General features: G+C 42.7%; 1 protein-coding gene across 4 annotated transcripts in view; it reads right to left on the bottom strand.

Moving 5' to 3' along the window:
* spock3 (SPARC (osteonectin), cwcv and kazal like domains proteoglycan 3) overlaps positions 1 to 26,146 on the bottom strand; it is a 687,897-nt gene that overhangs the window by 489,292 nt on the left and 172,459 nt on the right. For all 4 annotated transcript variants that reach the window (XM_068039972.1, XM_068039987.1, XM_068039980.1 and 1 more), the window contains exon 3: positions 1,864 to 1,909. In XM_068039972.1, the coding sequence (XP_067896073.1) occupies positions 1,864 to 1,909 (46 nt within the window). The remainder of the gene's footprint in view (positions 1 to 1,863; positions 1,910 to 26,146) is intronic.

The following is a 26,146-nucleotide window of genomic DNA, read 5'->3' as shown; positions in this document are numbered from 1 at the left end:
GCCGGCCAGGAGTGTGTTGGAACAGACAAGCGAGGTGTAACAAAGGCATGGGTGAGGGTTTTAGCAGTAGATGCGCTGAGGCAGGGCAGAGTCTGATGATGTTACAGAGGTGGAAATAGGAGGTCTTAGTGACAGCACAGAGTTGTGGTCAGAAGCTCATTTTGGGGTCAAATATGACACCAAGGTTGTGAATAGTTTGGTTCAGCCTCAGACAGTCACCAGGGAGAGAGACTGAGTCAATGGTAAGGGAACTGAAGTCAATGGCTTGTGTCTTCCCGATAGCTAGTTGGAGGAAATTTCTGGTCTTGCAGTACTGGATGCTGGACAAGCAGTTTGACAATTGAGATGGTGGCGTGGTAGAGCTGGGTGTCATCAGCGTACATGTGGAAACTGGTGCTGTGTTTTTGGATGTTGTTGCCAAGGGGCAGCATGTAGATGCGAAATAGGAGGGGAACAAGGATAGATACTTGGGGTAACAGTTGGGGAGTGGGAAGAGAAGCTATTGCAGGTGAATCTCTGGCTATGTTTGGATAGAGAAGAACAAACTCAGGTGAGTGCAGTCCAGCTGGGCGACAGTGGAGAGAGTGTGAAAGAGGATGGTGTGGTCAACTGTGTCAAGGATAGATTGAGAAGGATGAGGAAGGATAGTTTACATTTGTCACAGCAACATAGGATGTCATTTATGACTTTGTCACAGTATCTAAACAGCTGTTGGAGTGGAGACCTAATTGGAGGGATTTAAACATGGAATTTCCAGTAAGATGGGCACAGATTTGAGAGGCAACAATACATTCAAGGATTTTGGAAAGGAAAGGGAGGTTGGAGATTGAACAATAGTTTACATGGGTGGAGGGATAAGTTTTTTTTTGAAGAGGAGTAATGACAGCAGATTTGAAGGAGAGGGTTTAGTACCTGAGAAGAGAGAACCATTAACAACATTAGCTAACATTGGAACCACGAAGGGATGTTGACTGGTCAGCAGTTTAGTGTGATTAGGGTCAAAGCAGGAGGTAGGTCTCATGGACAAGCTGAGCTCAGAGGGAGCATGAGGGGAGATAGGAGAAAAAAAAAACAGAACAAGGTGCGAGTTCAGGGCTAAGGCAAAGGGCAACCTTAGAGTAAGTTTGGTCCAGTGGGCAAGGGGAAGGGAGAGACATGGCAGAGGCAGCTGATTGGATGGTCTCGATCTTAGTGGCAAATAAGTCCTTAACTGTTTGCACTTGTTGGTGGAGGTGAGGGGTGAAGACAGCGAAAAGTAGTTTAAGACGACAATTCACAGTAGAGAGAAAGAAACAGGGATTTTCTTGGCATTCTAGGATGATCCTAGAATAGTGAGAAATTTTGTCAGATGAGAGCAGGACCCGATAGTGCTTTATATGGTCCAGCCAGACGTGGCAGTGAATGATTAAACCAAATGCCTGTCATAACCATTCAAGTCTGTGTCCCTTAGACTTAAAGGAGTAGAGATGAGGGCCATACCAGGGGAATGCCCAGGGTAAGAGTGAGTAATGATTTTAATGGAAATTAGGATATCAAAAGTGGGGGGGTGTGGGGTGGTTGAGCAGATCAATAGCTGCAGAAATATCATGGTGAATGAATGGCCAAAGGCTAGACAGTTGAGATTTTGAAAGCGGAGGCATAAGTGAATTGTATAGATGGGTTGCATCTTTCAGTCATTAAAAAGAGTATTTTTTTTTCACAACAGATTTTTAAAAAGTGATTTTTTTCAGAACATGCAGACATAACTTATTAAGCAAGCTGCATTTTATGCTAAGGACATTGCAAAACAGTACTTTCAGATCGAAAACCCAATTTTGAAATATGAAATTAAGCATGATCTTGAAGAGATTTGTGATTTGGTACCTTGGTCCAAGTGTCTGCCAGTGTTCCAGCTCCTGAAATAGTCATCCTGAAAAAGTACAAAAAAGGATTTAATAAATATGTTATCTGTTTGTGGGCTGGTAATGTTTTAACCATCTTGTGAATAAGTAATGGCAACACATGCACAATTGAATAAATAAATACAAACCTCAACTTCCTGCGAGAGCAAGCATTAGAAACAGAGAAAAAAATCAAATTAAATAACTGGAAAAATCAATATTGTCAAAAATATAAATGAAACATAATTGCCTCTATGTTACATTATAAGATGCAATATTAAAATAATTTTCTAGGCATAACACCAAGATATTATCTACCGAAAATGCTGGAAATACTTAACAGGTCAGACACAGCATCTGTAACGAGAGAAACAGAATTAATCATTTCAGGTTGATGACTTTATATCAGAGCTGATTAAAGTTCATCAACCTGAAAAGTTGACTTTATTCCTCTCTTCACAGATGCTGCCAGACCTGCTGTGTATTTCTTGCATTTTATGTTTTTATTTCAGATTTCTTACATCAGCAGTATGTTGCTTTTGTAGTGAAATATTACCACTTTCTAAGATAAAGCTATTTGAAATGCTTCCAATGCTGAGCATAGACATTTTCCTGTCATAAGCAGTGCAGCTGGAAAACATTAAAAAGTCAGACAAGTTTATTCTCCAACTCCATAACCAATCTTTAAATAAACATTCTTGGATTTCACAATAGGATAATTGTTTCCATATTATCTCAGGTATTTTGATTATGGATTTTTTATTCCAGTTTCTGAAATCATTCCTATCATGTATGAACCTACCTGTGAAATTATTTCTGACATAAGTTAATTTATAAACGTCAGTTTTTCACTTCTGGAAACCCCTTTTTGTATTGAGCATTCCTAGGGTTGGGTACAAAATGGCTAGCTCCTACTCTATTGTACAAATATGACTTATTCGCAACATTAAAGGTGTGCTCCTTACTGCAATAACACTTTTTTAATAGGCTGTTACACGAACCATCTTAGTTGCATTTTTAAGTGTGAGTGACACTTTGTATTGAACTTGGGCAATTTTTTGCTGCAGACTTTGAACGTGAACTACCAGGAGCATGATTGTGACCACTGAAACATATTTCACAAAGGAGTATTACTGCCTGTGAAGACAGGAGACTTTTCACCTTCGCCCATTTGAATCTCTGGGATTCACAACAGGTCCCAAAAGTGAATGGAGGTTGTTGTAATTCACCACACCATCTACTTACTCCAAACTCATACATTTGTGTTCTTAAGCTATTTTAAGTTTCATATAGCCTTTCCATTTTAAGGTTTTGATCAAAAAATTTGGTTTATTGTTCCAAATAGACAGTAGTAAATAACCCCCACTACTGTTGTCAAGTACTGCTGTATACGGAAAGTCCAGATGGTGAGAGAGAGAGTCAGGCCATGTCACAAAACAAATGAAGGTTCATTCTCCATCGTTCAACTGATGATCTTATTTTAAACTGTTAATTTTTTTTTTAGTTATTAGCATGTTCAAGGCTTTGGTGAATATCACCCATGTTGGAAAGGTGCAGTCGAAACCATTAGTTAATTCGAGACACATTTATGTGTCTAAGAGTTGTAAACAATAGACTTCAAAAATAAAAATGTACTTCAACAAGAGACAATTTCATCCATATTATTTCATAAATTATTTTTTTTGAAAAGGCAAAAATGTACCATGTTATCTGATATTTTGTTTAGAGTTACATATTTCCTTCCCCTCCTAATTTTTCCACAACTCCTCCCCTAGAGGCATTGACTGCCGAGTGAGTATAGTTCCAAGGATGCTGGTTGCTCTCAATTATGTCACTCAAGTCCTTTATGTGCCAAAGAGACCATGTGTGGCAATTCTATTATTGGGTGTAATATATTGCAGCCAAATTTGATCCTGTCCATATCCAAAATCCAAGAATTTTCAGCATGGGTCAATGGACAAAATGACCCATTGCTCAATTTTTCTTCCCCAACACAAATGCAATACTTAGATCAGTCAAGTTCAGCTAGCTCAACATAGACCTGTAATTTAACATATGAAGCAGGTAGATCCTATGGCCCGGTATCTTAGGGCTGGATTTTATGTGCCCCCGAGTCAGGGGGGCCCATAGAATTGTCAAGGGAGGTGGGGGGCACAGGGCCTGTTGCCTCCCTTTCGTCAAGCAATTTTGTCAGGGGCAGGATAGGTCGATGACAGCCCTCCCGCCCAGAGGCCAATTGAGGCCCTTAGATGGCCTAGTAATGGACACTTAACGGCCTCTTCCCCCCCACCGCTGGGATTTAACCAGCGGCGGGAGTGCTTCCGCCATGCAGGGAGATCGTCCAGTAATACGAGGCACCCTCCCTGCGGGCTTTGCCGATGGGGGCCTCCTCCTTGGGCAACCTGTGGCCCATGGAGGACCCCCACTTGGAAAAAAATCCACCTCCCTGGACACCCTCTGCACTACATGCTCACCCTCCCCCCTCGCCCCCCTCATCTTTCGGACTGGCTTGGCAACCCTGCCTCACTTACCTGAGGTCCAGATCTCCAGCTCTGGGTTCAATCTCCATAGTATCGGCAGTGGCCACCGTTCCAGTGGTGCCGCCAATGCTGTTACACTGGCGGCCCTGTGATTGATCTTTAAAAGGATGGGGATCTCAGCGCCGGCCACTTAAGTGCCAGAACACCACAAGATTGCACTGGGCGGAGGTTGGGGGTGCTTGGAAAGGCGGTGGCGAAGCTTCCCCCACCTTTTCGGCCCGGCGCCAGGGGCCCTACAGGTGCCACAAAATCCAGCCCTTAAAGTGTAAACCAATTGAGCCATTGAAGAGAACGAAGATAGTAATTAGATTTAATGGAAATTCCAATTGTGCCAAGTAGCTTGTTTCAAATGGCTACCCACTACAGTTGCATATTGAAACATATACAAATGCTTCAATATGGATATTCATTTCAACCAGATTAAACAGAAATTCATCAGATTAGAAAGTGCATCACCTTCCCGAGCAATAGGCTGATCCAGTATCCAAACTAATTTTTCTACAATTTCCTGAATCAATTTAAATCCCAGTTTCATTGTAAATACATTATAAACAGTGTTGTTGTAAATGGAGTCTTCTCATTACCTGAAATCTCGTTTGAGGTAAAGATTTTTTTTTAAATGTGATTTTTCTAAAGCATGGCCCAGCAAATGAATATAAATCATATTGAAAGCATTCTGTACATATTGCATACATTTTATACACTACTACAATCTTAAAAGTTCACTGAATAATTATAAATGAGAAAAGTTACTTATTTTCGTCAATCCAGAGTAGTCCCATATTCCATCAGCTAATTGTTCCTTAAATGATTAAAGGATTCTACGTGCCACTCTTCAGCATGAAACAAATTCATCGGCCAATTGTGGAAAAGGAATTGGTTCTTTTTTTTTTAGCACAACTCAAAGCGAATAAGACACATACCCTACTCTAGGCTGCTGAATGAAGTAAAAGAGGAGAGAGCAGAGGATCTGGCCGCAATAAGGCAATCTTCTTTAAACATGCACCCCCTTTTGCCTTGCACTATCATCCTTTTTGTCAGTTAATCACTCCTACCTTCCATCCCATCACAGGCCTTCCTTTTTGTTCTCTTCTCCCCTCTCCCCTTCCCAAATACTTGTTCAAAACCTATTGCATCTCTAACCTTACAAAAGCAAAATACTGCAGAAGCTGGAAATCTGAAACAAAAACAGAAAATGCTGGAAATACTCAGCAGGTCAGCAGCATCTGTGGAGAGAAAAGCAGAGTTAACATTTCAGGTCGATGATCTTTCACCAGAACTGGCAAAGGTTAGAAATGTAATAGGCTCTGAGCAAGAGAAGGGTTGGGGCTGCTGGGAAGAAGAAAGGGAAGGTCTGTGATCAAGCGGAGGGAAGGAGACACATCCACTATGTAGAATATCTGAGGTGACCATGTGGATTCTTTGTGCATTCTAGGTCTAGGGAACCGAGGCACGTTATTGTCAAGCCACAGCATGCCATAAGCTTCATACTTATGGGTTGAACTACAGACTTCCATGCCTCATGGTACATGTCCTTGATAATGTGGAAAGGTAAAGTGTTGGCACTTGCACTTGTGTCAATCTTCTGTCTCAGTCGATGCTTCCAGCCTTATTGGGGCAGACGATCAGGAGTGTTGCAAAGCTTTTGCTTTGTTAATGGAATGGACCTGTTCCACTAAGGTGATTGAGTGAAATAGCTGTTCACCTGTATTATCTCCACCTTAATCCACCTCATCCATTTTGGTCAGACATTCCCCCATTTCATGGATGGGTCAATGCTTTTGACAATGTATGGAAGTGTCATGCCTCCCTCCAACTCTGGCTGGCATAGTTCTGTGGTTGAGCACTGCTGACTCTGGCTTCTCCCCACGTTTGTCCTTCTGCAAAGTTTGGCCCAGTTTCCTCTAAGCCCACATGCCTTGCACCTGTCTGCGTATGCCGGGCATCTACATGGTTAATGGGAGAGCCCGCAGTCACTGCACACCTTGTTCTGCATGGGTACCTTAGATATTGTATGAACACACTTTTCGGACCCTAAACCTTGCAAACCTTGCAAACCCTGTCTCCCTGCGATAATTGCCTCATATCCACATCTGGCCTACAGCATACTCTACAAGCTGTGCCCTTTCGGCTTTTCCAGGAGGTCTTTCTGAAATGCCTCAATAAGAGTGGAGGCGATAACCAACTTCATAATCCGTTCCAAGAGTTCAGTATCAGAGAAGTCTCACTCTTTTGCTTTCCCTCTGCATCAGTTAACGAAGTCGTCCAAGCTCTCGTTGGCTTTCTGCGTGATTTCCAGGCGGTGTACTCTGAAATTGAATTTAATCCTAAACTGACTTTCTAATGCTGCCTGTAGCTTTGATGGATCCTTCTGGTCAGCTTCAGATAAACCAGAAGTATTGATTCTGCGCAGACCTTCATTTCCAATGGCAATCTTAATTTTTATCACCTGCTTCCCTGCATCCAAAATGTCATTGTCCAAGAAGCATTGTTCAATTCTCTGTTAAAATACTTTGAACTCACCTGGGACATCAAGCGCTTTCCAGTCCATCTTTGGAAACCTGGATGCCATTGCCTATGCCTCCTGCTCTTTTCTCTCCCTGAGGAGAAAACCTTGCTTTAAAAGTTGCAGCAAGCTGCAATGTCTGCAGAGTTGAGCAGGAGCCATGCCCTGAGCTGTATTGCCACGGTGCAAGCTTGAGAGCTTGCAGGCCAAAAGGGCCCTGGCATTGAGGTCAGCTAATATGGCGCACGAGTCCGGCGATGGCAGGAAGGAAATACGCCAAAATACGACGCTGCACTGGTCTCTGTGACTGAAACTGTAGTATAACATAAATAAGCTGTCGCTGGGTAGCTTATGTATATGGACCTTAAGCATAATCACAGAATGTGAGGTCACGATTCTGAATCTCATGTTGCTCAGGTTTAGAGAACAGACCCCTGTAAATAAACTCCTGTTACTTTGACCTGAAGTCTATTATCCTCATTTAATATTAGTGGCACGCTGACCAGTATAGTATATGAAAGCAGCGGAAAAAGGACTTTTGTAGGGTAAAGACGGAAGAGATCGAAAACATCAGAGAGCGGCATTAAAAAGTTGATACCCTTACTAGAGGGCTTCTAGCAAGTGGCAGGGTCCAACCAAGTCAAGGCATAGCCGAGATGGATTCCAAGATTCAACAGGTTTCTGCGTCGGGTCTAGCAGCACGACCAAACAAGGAACAGGTCAGTGCTTTGCGTTACGCCATGAGACACAGTGCGGATGACATTTTAACTACCCTAGGATCAATGAAAAGTACATCTGAAACCCTGTATGGCGAAGTAATAGAAGCCTTGGAGGGAATTTTAAGATCAGAAAGATTATCATGGAAAGGGCGAAATTCAACAAATGCACCCAAAAAGATGTTGAGAGTATCGATTCAATCATTAATGATCTATATAAAATAGCAAAAGATTACGATTATGAGAGCTTGCGACAAGAACTGATTCAGGACAGAATAGTAGAAGGGGTCATAGACAAAGCGCTGTCAGACCAGCTTCAGCCAAAAGAGGATTTGACTTTGCAAAAGCCATTCTGTTGAGCAGGCAGGCAGAGGTCTGAAAATTCTGGGATCAGTTAAGTCTTTAGAGAAGACAGAGAATAATGGCACCAGAAAGCCTGAAAGGTGGGAGAGACATCTACAAGCAGCAAAACTGAATTATAGTAGATGTGGTTGAAAGCGGCACTGGCTGTAAAATTGCCCAGTCTGGGAGGCTGAATGCTTCTGCTGCAAGGGGGCACTTTCAGCATTCTGTCAGAGCAGAAAACAAACGCTGCAGACTAGCAAAAAAAAGATTAAATAAAAGAGAAACATACGATCAATACTCCTCTTCTTGAGGAAGTGCAAGAGAAAAACAAAGATTGCTGGGAAGCAGAAATCTTACTGGGGAAAAATAAAACCAATTTCAAGTTAGATACAAGAGCAGCAGTTTCTGTCTTATCCGACCACACACCATGGCTGTGGAAAACCAACAAGAAATTATACGTGCCAGGAGGAATTCAATTAAGGGCTGCAGGGGAAATACAAACAACCTTAACACACAGAAACAGCACCATTCTGAAACCCTATTTGCTATAAAGAACCAAGCCTGTTCACTATTCAGTAAGAAATCTTGTTTAGCCTTACAAGTGTTATGCAGGGTGAAAGAAATCAGGAACAAGAAAAACTCATTGCCATTATACAAACACTGTCTCAAAAGTAGGAGCACAGCTCGCACTTATTGTTTAATAAATCTAAATAAAACTGTCCTGTATCAATACAATGCATAAAATAATACACATGTATTTGAGAGAACTGTTATGCCATGACTGGGTCAGAAGTGCACCATTAATATTCAAATGCCCCCATCCCTGGCATTTGGGATTGGAACATGGTAGATGCAAAGCAGTGAGCCAAAGTTCAGCCCTACCACATTTCCAATGGTGCAACTGTGCCACCACAATTTCTACCTTTGTATTTCAGTTCATTTCTTATTTCAAGGGGAATGCACAAAAAATAGCAATAGATGAAACTTAATAATTGAGTAATACGGTGCACATGGTACAACTGATGTCTGTCTTGTTCCAGAGAATATGCATTTTCTTTGGTTTAAATGGGCACTATCTTGCCATATTTAAGAAATCTTTAGCACAGCGTGCCAGATAGTCATTAGCTGCAATACACAGCAAAAAAGGAATCTATCCAGGTGATATGGTGTTTATTAAAAGATGCAATTAAGCTTGCTTCAGAGTTGCAAAGAAATAATTAAAATTTGAAGAAAAATTAAGATTAGTGAACAAGGCCACAGAGTCAGGGCCTTCTTAGTTAATTGACATAGCTCACATATGGGCCGGAATTTTACATTGGTCGGGAGACCCCACCGACCAGCCGAAAAGTTGGTGGCGAGCCCGCCTCCGTCGGGCCTGGGGAGCCAGGCGGGGATCTTTCACTCCCCAGGCCCTTAATTGGTCTTGGGTGGGACTTCCACCTCCTTGAAGCAGGAAGTCCCGCCCAATGGAGCTACCCAGCAGTGCCAACAGGAGCAGCGCCACTGCTGGGACTACACCCAACCATCAGAGGCAACAGAAAAGATGGCCCCAGAACTCAGGTAAGCTTTTCGGACTGCGCCGGGGAAAATCAGCTGAGCCCTGGCGAGGCAAGGGGGAGGTCACTTATGGGGAAGGTTGGGGGGGGCGGTGGACGGTGAAGTGTTGTGCATTGAGGGCGGTTGGGCCCGATCAGGAGGGCCGCCGTACCCCCCCACCCCGTAAGAAGGTTGCTTGATTTTACCAGGCAAGGTTCTTGGGGCCTTTGCCAACCAGCCGCTGAGGGTAAAATACCCGCGGCAGCGGGAGGAGCCCCTTAAGTGGCAGTCAAAGGGTCTTGATTGGTCTAGGGCGTGCAGGCCGTTTCTTGCCACCACCGCCCTGCGTAAAATTGCAACGGGGGGGAGGGCGTCAGGAATGGCTCCTCTCCCCCCAACCCACCCCCACTCAATGTTACGACGCCCCGCCACCAGCCCGCTCATTGGGGGACTGTAAAATTCTGACCATGGTCTGCTTTCAGACTGAGCTAATAGGTTTGGCAGTGAGCTACAAAACATATTTAACCTTTATATTTTTTTTTCATTTTGTGAAATCTAAATACAATATAATGCTTTGCCCATTAATAAACTATATGCAGTGTAGAAAAATTTCAAACCATTCCAATGTCAACAGATTGACTATAAGCTTAAACTGCCTATACAGCATATGGTAGCAAGAACATACCATGTATTTAAAGTCAGCCCACTGGTGCTATGTATTTCGAAGAAGAACCATTAATAAATAGATTTAAACAAGATTCACATTTATAAAGTGCCTTTCATGATGTCAGAGCATCCCAAACCGCTTTACAGTAATGAAGTACTCTTGAAGTGTAATCACTATTGTAATGCAGGAAACATTAATGTTTTATTATTCCAATCAAACATTAATAACTCATCAGTGAGATAATTTGATGAAACTATTGCAAGCTCATTGACCGGTTTAGCTGTTTCTCTGCTTCCTTGAATATGATCCAACTCTTGCAAATAGTACAAATAGTCCTACCTTGCAAGCATCATTTTGCTAGGGATTGAGTCACAGATACAGAATCTTGTAAGTAAATCAACATTTCAGTGCAGCTATTGCACACAAGTATTGTACACTTCACAGCTGGAATTTTAAACTTTCATCAGTTATACTACTTAAGTGGTAATTTAGCTGGTTATGAAGTGTGAAAAGAACATAATGATAGCTGCATTGTGATTGGAACAAAGGCAGAAATCAATCAAAAAACAAACTGTTTCACAAAATCATTCACAAGAACATTTTGATGAGCAGTTGTTAAATTTGACAAAAAGGAAATGTAACCTTTTTTTTTGCAAAAAAGGGAAAAATATTTTTAATTAATTTAAATATTGCACTAGAGAGGGTGCAGGAGGCTCACTATACTCAGTCCACAATAATTATATGGTTTGTTTTGCTGTGTGGTAATAACGTTACATTGCAATAGTCATGATCCAATCACAGTTGCAGAACATAAACGGTATAGCAGATCAAGTATAGCAGTGGTTAGCACCACAGCCTCACAGCTCCAGCGACCTGGGTTCGACTCTGGGTACTGCCCGTGCAGAGTTTGCAAGTTCTCCCTGTGACTCCGTGGGTTTCTGCCGGGTGCTCCGGTTTCCTCCCTAAGCCAAAGACTTGCAGGTTGATAGGTAAATTGGCCATTGTAAATTGCCCCTAGTGTAGGTAGGTGGTAGAAGAATATGGGATTAATGTAGGATTAGTATAAATGAGTGGTTGTTGGACAGCACAGACTCAGTGGACCGAAGGGCCTGTTTCAGTGCTGTATCTCTCTATGACTCAAAACCCCACTGGTACAGAAAATCAGATTCCCCTGATAAGAGATAGTATTAATGTATAAATACATGCCAAAGACTTGCAGGTTGATAGGTTAATTGGCCATTATAAATTGCCCCTAGTATAGGTAGGTGGTAGGGAAATATAGGGACAGGTGGGGATGTGGTAGGGATATGGGATTAGTGTAGGTTTAGTATAAGTGGGTGGTTGATGGTCGGCACAGACTCGGTGGGCCGAAGGGCCTGTTTCAGTGCTGTATCACTAAACTAAACATTAAATCATGTAATATAAATTAATACTTTCAATTAGAATCAAGCCAATTATTTTGAATAATGCAGTTTAGGTTATTCATAATCGGTAAGGTCATTGATTCGTAGCTTTCACAGAAATCAAATGTAATCATGGAATACAATCCCTAAATACTGGTAGAAAATGTTTAAAAAAATGTTCAGTCAATGGAGGAAACAGTGAATATAATTCCTGAAACACTGATAAAAATCCTAGAATTCCATCTTCTAAAAATGAAATACTATTTATTCAGTCAGCATAAAACAGTGACCCTGAATATGGCTTGTAAGTGCACCAGGACAAAATCCTAAGAAGTTACATTAAGGTTATATCGCTAACTACATTTTTCAAGTGCACCTGATTAATATTCTTAATAGCAATTCAACTTTAATCCTACATCTGACTATCTTTATTTGTCATCATCATTTTAAAATATTATTGGGTGGAATGGTGAGGTTACACAGCACAGTGCCTGGTGTCATGAAATGGTAGGATCAAGTTATCACAATTCCACACATGGTAAATTGCTAATCTTAGCTGTCAAATTATGGATCCTACCAAGTAATGGGCAGACATCTTCCCACAGTGAGGAAGGAAAATTGGAGGCAATAGGCCATGGCCAACACCAGCCAAGTCCCCAGTTCCAGAACATCAAATGCCTTAGAGCAAATTTCTAGCCCATTTTTCCAAATAGGGAGGTGCAGGGCACAACGGCTGCACAAAAAGAAAAAAAACTTTTAAAAACACAAGTAGAAAAGCAGCAAGATATAAGCAACTTTTAATGGATCTAAGAAATAAGAACCCAAAAAATAATAGACTATTTCGATAGTCTAGCATGCCAAGAAAACAAATTTAGATATAATTTGATGTTAGAAAGGTATATTATTCTATTTCTCTACCGATAAGTTAATTGCTCTTTTTGTAAGTTCTTGAAAAAAACAGGCAATACATTTTAATGCATTTTGCCTGAACAAATGTTTTGTTCAGGATTTATAGTTTGGGTTGCTCTGGTGAACCCAGACTTCTGGGTTTCTGGCCTCCAGTACTTGTAATCTATTTGGAGGAGCAAGGATCAGGTTCAATAAACACAGAGCAAGTCAATGGGAGAAAAGGCCAAGGGAGCCTGAAATGGAGCCAAGCTCTCATGCATTTAGGAGAACCATGTAATCTTTCTACAATCTCTACAGATCAAATAAAAGGAAATTTAGGAAGAAGGTTTCTCACTGAAGTGCTTCATGGAAACAGCTGAAGATTTGTCACTTTTGTAGTTACAGGATTTTTTGCAGAAAGGAAGTAAAATGGAAAGTATATCCTTAAACAACAAATAGGTTAGATGCTGTAGAAAAGCAAAGTGCAAAGGTTGTTGTGTGTGTGGAACCTCGAGAATGATACTTGAGATGAAGTGTCCCTCTGTGAACTAGATGCTATAAATTGGGAAATACAAAAATATTTCTAAACTGGAGAATTTTTTAGGATGATTTCTAAATTTCTCTAAGATTGTACTGGACTGCATTATTGAAATGCCGTGAGTATGGTTTTAATTTAAAGTATGGATTTAAACTAACAGGAATCCTTAATACATAGCCTAATTATCACAGTTACTGTTATGCAATTTAGATACGGGCATGGAAAGGAGGTACAATGTACAGTGTGACATGGTATGTCATACACTCAACCCTGTGGGGCTAATTTTCATATAGCTAATGCTCACTCGTGTGCACCAGTTCCTACAGCATTAGGTAGAGGAAATATAAGCTGAGACTCTCTTTGCAACAGACAAGAATGCCCTCCTGAACTGATGCCAGAGTGCGGAGGGTGGGGGCCGGGTGCAGGGAAAGAAGAAAATAGAAGCCTCTTAAAAAAGGTGTGATGGCTATAGTTAAATATTTTCTATACACACAACTTCAATATATCCTATAAAATTGTTAGTTCTTTTATAAAACATTTAGGCAGTAAAAAGAGGGAAATCTATCCCAGTGACTCTGAATATAATTTGCAGTTATTTAAAGTGGGAAATAATTTCATTCACAAATGATGATCTTTATACAACATAAACCGGACCATGATAACTGGTCATTAAAAAAAAAACTTTGGCATCTACACTTCACTTATACAGAAACCACTTTTCTGCCTCTGAAAGGCTACCATATTGATTCTGTGAACTATGCTATTTGATCCTTACTGCTGTGCAATGCTTAACTGTTTGATCAGATGCATGTTATGTACCAGTATTGGGTATAAGTTAATGCTTGGTTTCTCATATAAACAGATTGTATTTTTCAACTAATCCACAGGCAAGGTATACATGATGACTGCCATGGGAGAGATTCAATGCACCTGTCTATCCATTCACTCATAGATCCATTAATTCACATTTCAATGTATTATTTACTTGTGAATATACAACTGATTTATTCAACACAAGAGAAGTCACTGGTAAGTATAACTACTTAAAAAATCAAGTAGTTTCTACAATGATTGATTTTGTCAGCTATTTTAATGTTGTTTAGAAATCAATGTTCTTAATTATAAATCATCTGAAATCTAAACCTAATAAAAGATAGGCACATATATCACAGAGGAAAGTTCTGATGACAGGTCATCAACCTGAAACATTAACTCTGTTTTTCTCTCCACAGATGCTGCCAGACCTGCTGAGTATTTCCAGCACTTTCTGTTTCGATTTCACATTTATCACAGCACCGTTAAAGTTCTCACAAAAAGTAATTCATATGTTTATTTTCCATAGATGTTTACAGTATGGAAAGAGGCCTTTTGGCCTGTCGTGTCTGTGCAGGCTCTTTACTGGAGCAATTCAAAACTCTTGCTACACTCTTTCATAGTCCTGTATAATCCTTTGATTTGAATATTTATCCATATTACAAGTGCCCACATAGCTTACAGGAGGAATTACAAACTTATGATTAATTATCTGACATCCTCCATGAAGAAGCACAACACTGAAATTTAGCTGGTTCATGGTTCTAAGCAAAAATGTAGAGCAAGAGTGTAATTTTGTAACAATCAAACATTGAGTGGAGAAAGATTCATCTTCACTTTAATCCTTTGAAAAAAAATTCAAAAGTGTATTAATAAAACTTAAAAAACATTTAACCTACTAATTTGAATTTGTAATAAAATATTTAAGTAAATTGCGGAAGATTTATCATACAGTATTAAACCCTGAATGCTAAGTTTTTGCTAAGAAGATGGACTGTGCTCAAAGGCATAAGGGTTGGTTGAAAACATCATGATTTAAATTATTTCTGCTTAAATTATAATGAAGAAAAGTCTACGTACTGGAAAATTCTAATAAGACTGTTTCCTAGAGGCTTGCTGTCAATCCAAAATGCCCTTGTACCATAAAAGTACCATCATTCCACCTGTGTTTTTCCCTACTTCCACATATGTACAAAGTCACAAGTGAAATATCATCATTGACATGTAGCCAGACTTACAGATCCAGGATAAACCGAAAGTGAGTAGCTTCACTTACAAAGATGAACATTTTTTCTTCCACTTCCCACCTCATCGCTGTAACTTTGCCAGAAGTGAAGAAACCTCATTCAGGCACACAAATGGAGCTTCTGCCACATTTTCAGTGCAATAACAGCAGCAAACTGAGGCAATTCCTGGCCCTTGTCTTTGGAAGACAGATTGAACATACATTCTAACAGAATGAAGCTGAGTCTCTAAACCAAAAGGCAATTTATTTAACATTAAACAAGTAAATGAACTGTATTAATCACAAACAGTATATTTACAATAGTTCACAAACTTTGATGTCCTCCTCAACAATTACAATGGCTCTCCTCCTGAGCTAGAACATAGCAATGACCAGTATAAATGGTTGCTCATTTCTTATTTCGTAAAACACTACTGTGGAAGTATTAACTTAGCATTGTCTCCCTGCTGGCCTCAGACTGAATGACAAGCTAGATGATGGTAGTTTCCACATAAGCCAGCACAGAGAAGCTCCATTTCACACAGCTGTCCATCAAAGGAAGTTCAAAGAATCATTGACCTTGTCCCTTCCAACGTATGTCTTTACCCCAGCCACAGCTGTCAATCAAGAATTGCTACCCACGATGACTTGCTTCATTGATAGTTGCCAGATCCCACCAAGTCAGATCAGAACAAAAGAGAATAAAGTGCAACCCTCATTGGCTCAGTTGGTTAGTGTATAGCGCGTAATAATGATGAGGTTGTGTTCTCCAATCAGATCTTCAATTAAAATAAGCAAATCTACATTAGACCAGCATCCATATTGTAAAACGAAACTGAATTCTCCTGCACTTCCATCTGAACCCAGAGTTTTGTGCTCAAATTAGTAAGAAACATAAGATACTAGTCCTCAGACTGAATTGATCAACGCTGTACACAATTGTTACCATAACAATTTGTCATCTATTGTGATAGCATTTTGAACACAATCAACCATAAAATTCCTATTGCAGACACATGTTCAATTGAGGCCCATGTAGGTGAGCCGTTGCATATGAAATTGGCTGGCCATTATTTGCAGGTGAATTTAGGCTTTTAACCACTCATGTATCATGACAAGTAAACAGGAACCAAACAAATAATCTAACAATAATATAAAAGCAAAATACTGCGGATGCTGGAAATCTGAAACAAAAACAAGAAATGCTGGATTCACTCAGCAGGTCTGGCAGCATCTGTGGAAAGAGAAGCAGAGTTAACGTTTCGGGTCAGTGACCCTTCTTCGGAACAAGCTGCTCACAGAGGGAGGAGAAAGAGGGGAAAGGTGCACTCAGCAGAAGGACTGATCCACCCAGGGTCACTGACCCGAAACGAATAATCTAACAAGATTGCTCCAGTATTGTCACAGCCATACCTTCCTCTATTCAACAATTTTAGCTACAATGTAGGCAGAAGGAAATGGTACCTGCAGAAACCATCCAAGTGGACCATTTACCAGTTGGCAGGAAAAAAGACAGAAGCGCAAGGGGAGAGCCAACTGTGTAACAGCCCCGACAAACAACATTTTTTTGTGGAAGAGCCTGACATTCTAGAATTAGACTTTATAGCCACTCCAGGCGCTGCTCCACACACCACTGACCACCTCCAGGCACTTACCCATTGTCTCTCGAGATAAGGTGGCCAAAGAAGGACCATTTACTGTGATTTACACAGAAACAGGTCATTCGGTCCAACTAATACATGCCAGTGTTTATACTCCACATGACTCTCCTCCTACCCTACGTAGCTCTTCCCAATCTGTTTCCATGTCCCTCTTGTTCACTTCTCCCTCATGTATCACCGGGGTAACATTGGTGGAATGGGAAAAAAGTTATAAGGAATTTCCCAACCAGTTTTACCTTGAACTTTTTTAGAATTTTAGAATTAGAACATTACAGCGCAGTACAGGCCCTTCGGCCCTCGATGTTACGCCGACCTGTGAAACCATCTGACCTACACTATTCCATTTTCATCCAAATGTCTATCCAATGACCACTTAAATGCCCTTAAAGTTGGCGAGTCTACTACTGTTGCAGGCAGGGCGTTCCACGCCCCTACTACTCTCTGCGTAAAGAAACTACCTCTGAACTCTGTCCTATATCTATCACCCCTCAACTTGAAGCTATATCCCCTCGTGTTTGCCATCATCATCCGAGGAAAAAGACTCTCACTATCCACCCTATCTAACCCTCTGATTATCTTGTATGTCTCTATTAAGTCACCTCTCCTCCTCCTTCTCTCTAACGAAAACAACCCCAAGTCCCTCAGCCTTTCCTCGTAAGACCTTCCCTCCATACCAGGCAACATCCTAGTAAATCTCCTCTGCACCCTTTCCAAAGCTTCCACATCCTTCCTATAATGCGGTGACCAGAACTGCACGCAATACTCAAGGTGCGGCCTCACCAGAGTTTTGTACAGCTGCATCATGACCTCGTGGCTCCGAAACTCGATCCCCCTACTAATAAAAGCTAACACACCATATGCCTTCTTAACAGCCCTATTAACCTGGGTAGCAACTTTCAGGGATTTATGTACCTGGACACCAAGATCTCTCTGCTCATCTACACTACCAAGGATCTTCCCATTAGCCCAGTACTCTGCATTGCTGTTACTCCTTCCAAAGTGAATCACCTCACACTTCTCTGCATTAAACTCCATTTGCCATCTCTCAGCCCAGCTCTGCAGCCTATCTATGTCCCTCTGTACCCTACAACACCCTTCGACACTATCCACAACTCCACCGACCTTCGTGTCATCCGCAAATTCACTAACCCACCCTTCTACACCCTCATCCAGGTCATTTATAAAAATGACAAACAGCAGTGGCCCCAAAACAGAACCTTGCGGTACACCACTAGTAACTAAACTCCAGGATGAACATTTGCCATCAACCACCACCCTCTGTCTTCTTTCAGCTAGCCAATTTCTGATCCAAAGCTCTAAATCACCTTCAACCCCATACTTCCGTATTTTCTGCAATAGCCTACCGTGGGGAACCTTATCAAACGCCTTACTGAAATCCATATACACCACATCCACGGCTTTACCCTCATCCACCTGTTTGATCACCTTCTCGAAAAACTCAATAAGGTTTGTGAGGCACGACCTACCTTTCACAAAACCGTGCTGACTATCGCAAATGAACTTATTCTTTTCAAGATGATTATAAATCCTATCTCTTATAACCAACATTTTACCCACAACCGAAGTAAGGCTCACAGGTCTATAATTACCAGGGCTGTCTCTACTCCCCTTCTTGAACAAGGGGACAACATTTGCTATCCTCCAGTCCTCCGGCACTACTCCTGTCGACAATGACGACATAAAGATCAACAACAACGGCTCTGCAATCTCCTCCCTGGCTTCCCAGAGAATCCTAGTATAAATCCCATCTGGCCCAGGGGACTTATCTATTTTCACACTTTCCAAAATTGCTAACACCTCCTCCTTGTGAATCTCAATCCCATCTAGCCTAGTCGGCTGTATCTCAGTAATCTCCTCGACAACATTTTCTTTCTCTACTGTAAATACTGACGAAAATTATTCATTTAACGCTTCCCCTATCTCCTCTGATTCCACACACAACTTCCCACTACTATCCTTGATTGGCCCTGTTCTAACTCTAGTCATTCTTTTATTCCTGATATACCTATAGAAAGCCTTAGGGTTTTCTTTGATCCTATCCGCCAATGACTTCTCGTGTCCTCTCCTTGCTCTTCTTAGCCCTCCCTTTAGATCCTTCCTGGCTAGCTTGTAACTCTCAAGCGCCCTAACTGAGCCTTCACGTCTCATCCTAACATAAGCCGCCTTCTTCCTCTTTACAAGCGCTTCAACTTCTTTAGTAAACCACGGCTCCCTCGCTCGACAACTTCCTCCCTGCCTGACAGGTACATACTTATCAAGGACACGCATTAGCTGCTCCTTGAATAAGCTCCACATTTCGTTTGTGCCCATCCCCTGCAGTTTCCTTCCCCATCCTACACATCCTAAATCTTGCCTAATCGAGTCATAATTTCCTTTCCCCCAGCTATAATTCTTGCCCTGCGGTATATACCTGTCCCTGCCCATCGCTAAGGTAAACCTAACCGAATTGTGATCACTATCGCCAAAGTGCTCACCTACATCTAAATCGAACACCTGGCCGGGTTCATTACCCAGTACCAAATCCAATGTGGCATCGCCCCTGGTTGGCCTGTCCACATACTGTGTCAGAAAACCCTCCTGCACACACTGGACAAAAACAGACCCATCTAAAGTACTCGAACTATAGTATTTCCAGTCAATATTTGGAAAGTTAAAGTCCCCCATAACCACTACCCTGTTACTCTCGCTCCTGTCGAGAATCATCTTCGCTATCCTTTCCTCTACATCTCTGGAACTATTCGGAGGTCTATAGAAAACTCCCAACAGGGTGACCTCTCCTCTCCTGTTTCTAACCTCGGCCCATGCTACCTCAGTAGACGAGTCCTCAAACGTCCTTTCTGCCGCTGTAATACTTTCCTTGATTAACAATGCCACACACCCCCCCCTCTTCTACCCTCTTCTCTGTTCTTACTGAAACATCTAAATCCCGGAACCTGCAACATCCATTCCTGCCCCTGCTCTACCCATGTCTCCGAAATGGCCACAACATCAGGATCCCAGGTACCAACCCATGCTGCAAGCTCACCCACCTTATTCCGGATGCTCCTGGCGTTGAAGTAGACACACTTTAAACCAAGTTCTTGCTTGCCAGTACCCTCTTGCGTCCCTGTAACCTTATCCCCTACCTCACTACTCTCAACAGCCTGTACACTGGAACTACAATTTAGGTTCCCATTCCCCTGCTGATTTAGTTTAAACCCCCCCGAAGAGCACTAACAAATCTCCCCCCCCAGGATATTGGTACCCCTCTGGTTCAGGTGAAGACCATCCTGTTTGTAGAGGTCCCACCTACCCCAGAAAGAGCCCCAATTATCCAGGAAACCAAAACCCTCCCTCCTACACCATCCCTGCAGCCACGTGTTCAACTCCTCTCTCTCCCTATTCCTCTCTTCGCTAGCACGTGGCACGGGCAACAACCCAGAGATAACAACTCTGGTTGTTCTCGCTCTAAGCTTCCACCCTAGCTCCCTGAATTTCTCCCTTAAATCCCCATCTCTCTTCCTACCTATGTCGTTGGTGCCTATGTGGACCACGACTTGGGGGTGCTCCCCCTCCCCCTTAAGGATCCCAAAAACACGATCAGAGACATCACGTACCCTGGCACCTGGGAGGCAACACACCAACCGTGAGTCTCTCTCGTTCCCACAGAACCTCCTATCTGTTCCCCTAACTATGGAGTCCCCAATGACTAATGCTCTGCTCCTCTTCCCCTTTCCCTTCTGAGCAACAGGGACAGACTCTGTGCCAGAGACCTGCACCCCATTGCTTACCCCTGGTAAGTCGTCCCCCGCAACAGTATCCAAAACGGTATACCTGTTGTTGAGGGAAACGGCCACAGGGGATCCCTGCACTGCCTGCTGGCTCCCTCTCCTTCCCCTGACGGTAACCCATCTACCTACTTCTTTTACCTGAGGTGTGACTGCCTCCCTATAACTCCTGTCAACAATCCCCTCCGCCTCCCGAATGATCCGAAGTTCATCCAGCTCCCTAACGCGGTCTGCGAGGAGCTGGAGTTGGGTGCACTTCCCGCAGATGCAGTCAGCAGGGACACTCTTGGCGACCCCTACCTCCCACATTCTGCAGGAGGAACATACAACTGCCTTTACCTCCATTCCCACTATTCTAGATTCCCAACAAATCTACTGAAAAACCAAACAAAAAAAAACTCAAAACTTGTTAGCTTAGCAATCCGACGGACTGAACTTTTTAAATAAAAAGCTTACCTTATCAACACACCAGAGTCCTTTTTTTTTGGTTAGAGGAGGAGGGTGGGTGGGAGACACTACACGTGTAGTGTCTCGGGTACTGCCACTGCCCAAATAAATAGTTTTCCCTTACCCAGCAGTCCCCTGGTCCTCCGAAACAAAAGGGGATTAACTTGTAACTTACACTGAAATTGACCGCTCAGCTGTAAGTTCGCTCCGCACCTCGTTCTGTCAAAGCTGCTCCTCGCAAAAAGAAAATGATTTTAAAACTGCTCAAATAAATAGTTGTCCCTTACCCAGCAGTCCCCTGGTCCTCCGAAACAAAAGGGGATTAACTTGTAACTTACACTGAAATTGACCGCTCAGCTGTAAGTTCGCTCCGCACCTCGTTCTGTCAAAGCTGCTCCTCGCAAAAAGCGAGGACTTGTATAACACTTCTCACTGTTACTCATTTTAAATATTTGCAGGTTCGCACAGGGTGATGAACATTAATGCATTTCGATGATTATTCACATTGTTTGCTTATTGTAGGGATAATGGTGAAATTTGGCTTTCCACAAAACAATTGCTACTAGGCCAGTGTTACATCAGAAAAGAACTGACAGAGTTGCCAACTGATATCTGATTAAAGTAAACAAAGAGCAAATTTACTCATTTACAGTAAACAGACAACTCATCTAAAAGTTGCTACATAAGAGAATCAAACACTCTGAAAGAAAGTTAACTTCTGTGGTTTATCAGGCTGTGAGCCTAACCTGAAGCTGTCTGATTATATACTTTACTGATGTATTTTGATCCATAAGCTTAAGTATTTCCAGTAACTGAATTAATGAAGTTTTTTTAAAAAAAAGTATATTAAAAGAATCCATCAGTGTGCAGACAGAGATTAGACATAACTATTGGAGGCAGTGCGTTGTGTTCATCAGTTTCTAGTTTCTACAATATGCTTGACACACAAACATGATAATGTACAGCACCCTGCAGGGACTTTTAATATGATTTGAATTGGGTACAAGGACATGTATTATACAGTTCCAGTAGTAATTTATATTGGAATGTGCAAAACAAGGTACATCCAGATTTTCACTACAAGTGAACATGTCATTACAGCAAAAATGTCATTTGTTTTTTTTTAAATCAAGGAGGGGGTGATTACCCAGGTTCCTGCTCTTTATTGGTGAGCCCTGCTGAAAAGTATACATGGATAAATGCTGGTTGAGAGCTGGATCAGGCTCAGTTTTGATGCTTTCGTGCCTGATTCTACTCACTGCCCAAGATCACACATGAAGAATGACTATTTGGGAAGGGAACTAGAGTACTAACAACCCCTGTGGAACTGTACTACACCACCAGCCACTGCATTCAAAAGAGGAACAGAGAAAATTGGTGGTGAAAAGAAATATTTAACCAACACACAAGGCTAAAAATTGGTTGGGCCCTTTTTTTTCAGCACAAGAGTTGTGATTTGCAACCTGCCCGCACCCGTTCAGACTGAGGTGGGCAACACACAAATTTTATGTACCTATCTGATCTAATGATTGTGCACTCCGAGTGGCCTCGGCATAGCTGTCTGCTCCTCAAACACTGCCTTTGGCCCCTATGCACAGCAGGAGGGCCTGGCAACTTTGTTTGCAAACCATGTGGTACAGCTAGTCTGCTAATCTTAAAGGCAGGCTGTAACTGAAAGGAAAACTGTACAAAAATATTGCTGCAAAGTAAATTATTGTAAAGCAAACACCAGGAATGACAGACAGATCCATAGTAATAGAAGAGGCACTGGAGGCATTAGTGGTGCAGGTGGTCAGGAGACGACACAAATTACGCCTGCAGGGGGGCAAGACAACTCTCAAGGGCCACCCTCAGTAGGGAATGGGAGCAGGTGGCCAGGGAGATCAATTCCCAAAGTCTGGACCCGAGGACCTGGCAACAATGCCACAAGAAGTCTAATGCCCTCACGCGGGTGGTTGACGTCATGAATGCATGTTCACATGACAACGCATACCTAACACAACACTAGCCTCCCACCTACTCAATGAACCATCCTCTGGCACTCGGGACTCATATCTAACATCCAGATACTACACCTCATTCTCACACAGCTACGAATACTGCTAGCCTCACACCCACCTCTCATTGTCTCCACATACCCCAGTAATTTGGTTAAGGCAGGCATCACCCAAAGTGCTGCACAACCACTGACATTGTGCCTGTCTCTTGCAGGATAAGGTGGCACACAGTATACGGGAACAGGGCAGAATTAGTGGGGGACAAGGAAACCTGCATCTCAGGAGCCCTGTGGAGGAAATGACCCCTGCATTATGTAATCAGCTGCGACAGGGTCCCTGGCACCTGACAACATGGAGGATAATAGCATGTTTCTGCCTTATGCCCTTTATCAACACCCAGCAGACCCTCATGCTGCTATCTGGCATGATGAACAAACTGCAAATGATGCGACCATGGACCATACCACACAGCTGCTTCCGTCACATAACATTCCCCTTTGAGTTCCTGCTTTCAGACACTAAAAACTGTTGCCTGCCGAGCCACAGGAACCCCAGGCAGAGAGAAGACAGCAACAGCAAAGCACTAATGAAGAGGCCCTGTCACTTGATCTGACACTCGCAGACACTAGCTCAGATAGTGTCACTGCACTACAAGTATCTTGGAGGCTAATATAGACTGGGGATCAGCATGTGGTGAGTCAACTGGGCACAAGTGACTTGTACCCAGGCCGCAGTAAAGGATTGCTTGTTTGCCAGCTCACCGGAGGGTGAGATGGCAGATGAGTACTGTTGCAGAAGATTTAGATGAGGACCTTGATGGGGCAGGAGAGCATTGAATGGGCACACATACTGAAACACTTCCTGTTGCAGCCAATGTGTACGCAGGTCACCTACTCCTCTGGCCCTCCCCGTGAGAATGCAGCAACATTCTCTGACAAATCCAGAACTCACCAAAACATCTCCATGCCAGATAGCAGATCAGGGTGCGCTGGGAGTTGAGAAGTGCCTTAAGGCAGGAATATACCGTCATCTTCAATATTCTCAGTCATGCTGGAGGCCAGAGGGCCAGTAATGCAGAGAGCAATCTCTTCTGTAGCACTCAGGAAATGGAGGCACCCCTGTCCCCCACTGGTTCTGCTCTGCTCTCTTCTATTGTGTGTTGCTTGCCCTACATGAGAGGGGGCAGATTGTGTAGCACTATGTTTGGGTGATATGCTTGCCATAGCATAAATTCTGGAGATATGTGGAAACAGCAAGAGGTGGATGTGAGGTGAGGCGGAATATTGGGATGTTAAGTATACCAGTATACCAGGGACTGCTGCTGGATGAGTGAGGGTGTGGTGCATTGTGTAGCATGACAGGTTGATGTTGTTGTGGGTAGTAGATGTCATATGAAGATGCATTGACTGGCATTGACCACCCACGAGGTCCTCGGGTCCAGAATCCAGAAACTGGCCAACTCCTCTCACTCCTTTCTCAGCATGGTCCTTCAGGACCTCCAGGCACCCCCCCCCCCCCCCCCCACCCCATATAACCATGCTGTCTCTCCACTTACCTGCCAATTTCCACCACCATTGCCTCCAGCATCACACCCATTACTCTGAAACCCTCTTTTTGCCTTGGTGTTCAATTTTCTGAGGTGTGAAATTGCAGGAATTTTCTTCAGTGCAGCTTCCCTTTAAGAGGGACAGTATGCCTTTAAGAAGGGAAGGCTGGCTGGACCACATATTTTCCAAATAGTGCTGCCTGTGTTCAAACCCTGAAATGGTCTTAAACCCACAAGATTTTGACTCAAATATTCATAAATCATATAGAATCTGTGATATAGGAACACAGGAAAAGGAGTAAGTCATTCAACCCGAGCTTGTTCTGTAATTCAATTAAATGACTGATCTGTGCCTCAACTCTATCTACCAGCCTTTGTTCCAAATCCTTTGATAGTCTTACCCAACAAAAATCTATCAATCTCAGTCTTTAGATTTCAATTGATCCAGCTTCCAATGCAGCTTTGCTCAGGTATAGGGAACAAATATGAGGACAGATGTGTGTGTCTGTCTTTATGAAGCTTCAAAATTAATTCTAGGTATTTATCAGTCATGACCATGACCATGGGAGTGTGGAGGATGACTGGTTTGGCAGAGGAAATGAAGTAAAGGGAAACCATAATCCCATTAGATGGGGAAAAAACAGTGAGCAAGTGTGATGGAGTGATACATCCGATCCTGTTTGATGAATGGATAAATGGTCATACAACTGTATGAGGTGGGTGTATGATGGGACACCAAATATGGCACTTCAGAGCACCCTCTCCATTGTACAACAGTACACCATTTATAGTAGAATGTTGCAAGCAGACTTAATACTGTGCATCTTGCCAAAGGACTTGGAAGCAGATGTTGAAGAATCAGTTAAAAGAATATGGTAATGAAGCAGTACCCAATAGTATAATGGATCTCATGGATGACCTGAAGATTGCTTCCACAAAGTGTTAACTGGTCCACTTGTGTTACTCATCCTTGCCAAGTCCTCATGTGATCTTACAGCCCTTTTTTTTTGTTTTTCCAAACATACCAATGCTTCAGATGCACACACCTTAAAAGATGCAATGTACAGCTGAAACCATACCACAGTCACATCTTGCATGGCCATAACCACCACAACTGCATGGTACACAATCAGTTACTGACAACCCAGGTTAGATTGCAGGTTGTTCACATGCCTGTCAGTCTGGATGTCATAGAGTCATCGAGATATACAGCACTGAAACAGGCTCTTCGGCCCACCGAGTCTGTGCTGACCATCAACCACCTATTTATCCTAATCCTACATTAATCCCATATTCCCTACCACATCCCCACCTTCCCTCAATTCTCCTACCACCTACCTACATTAGGGGCAATTTACAATGGCCAATTTGCCTATCAACCTGCAAGTCTTTGGCAGTAGGAAGAAACCGGAGCACCCGGCGGAAACCCACGCGGTCACAGGGAGAACTTGCAAACTCCGCACAGACAGTACCCAGAACCGAACCCGGGTCGCTGGAGCTGTGAGGCTGTGGTGCTAACCACTGCGCCACTGTGCTGCCCTTCAAAACCTAACTGCTTTGGACTACTTTTCTGCTGGTATAAGATGGCACCTGAGGGGCACCATCTCAACCTTCAGAAGGGCCTCAATCATCAAGTCTACTCTGCAGGGC

The sequence above is a fragment of the Heterodontus francisci genome, chromosome 1 (genome assembly GCF_036365525.1).
Source record: "Heterodontus francisci isolate sHetFra1 chromosome 1, sHetFra1.hap1, whole genome shotgun sequence".
In the NCBI taxonomy this organism is placed as follows: domain Eukaryota; kingdom Metazoa; phylum Chordata; class Chondrichthyes; order Heterodontiformes; family Heterodontidae; genus Heterodontus; species Heterodontus francisci.
The sequence above is the reverse complement of the archived record's forward strand: the minus strand, read 5'-3'. Positions and strand labels throughout refer to the sequence as shown.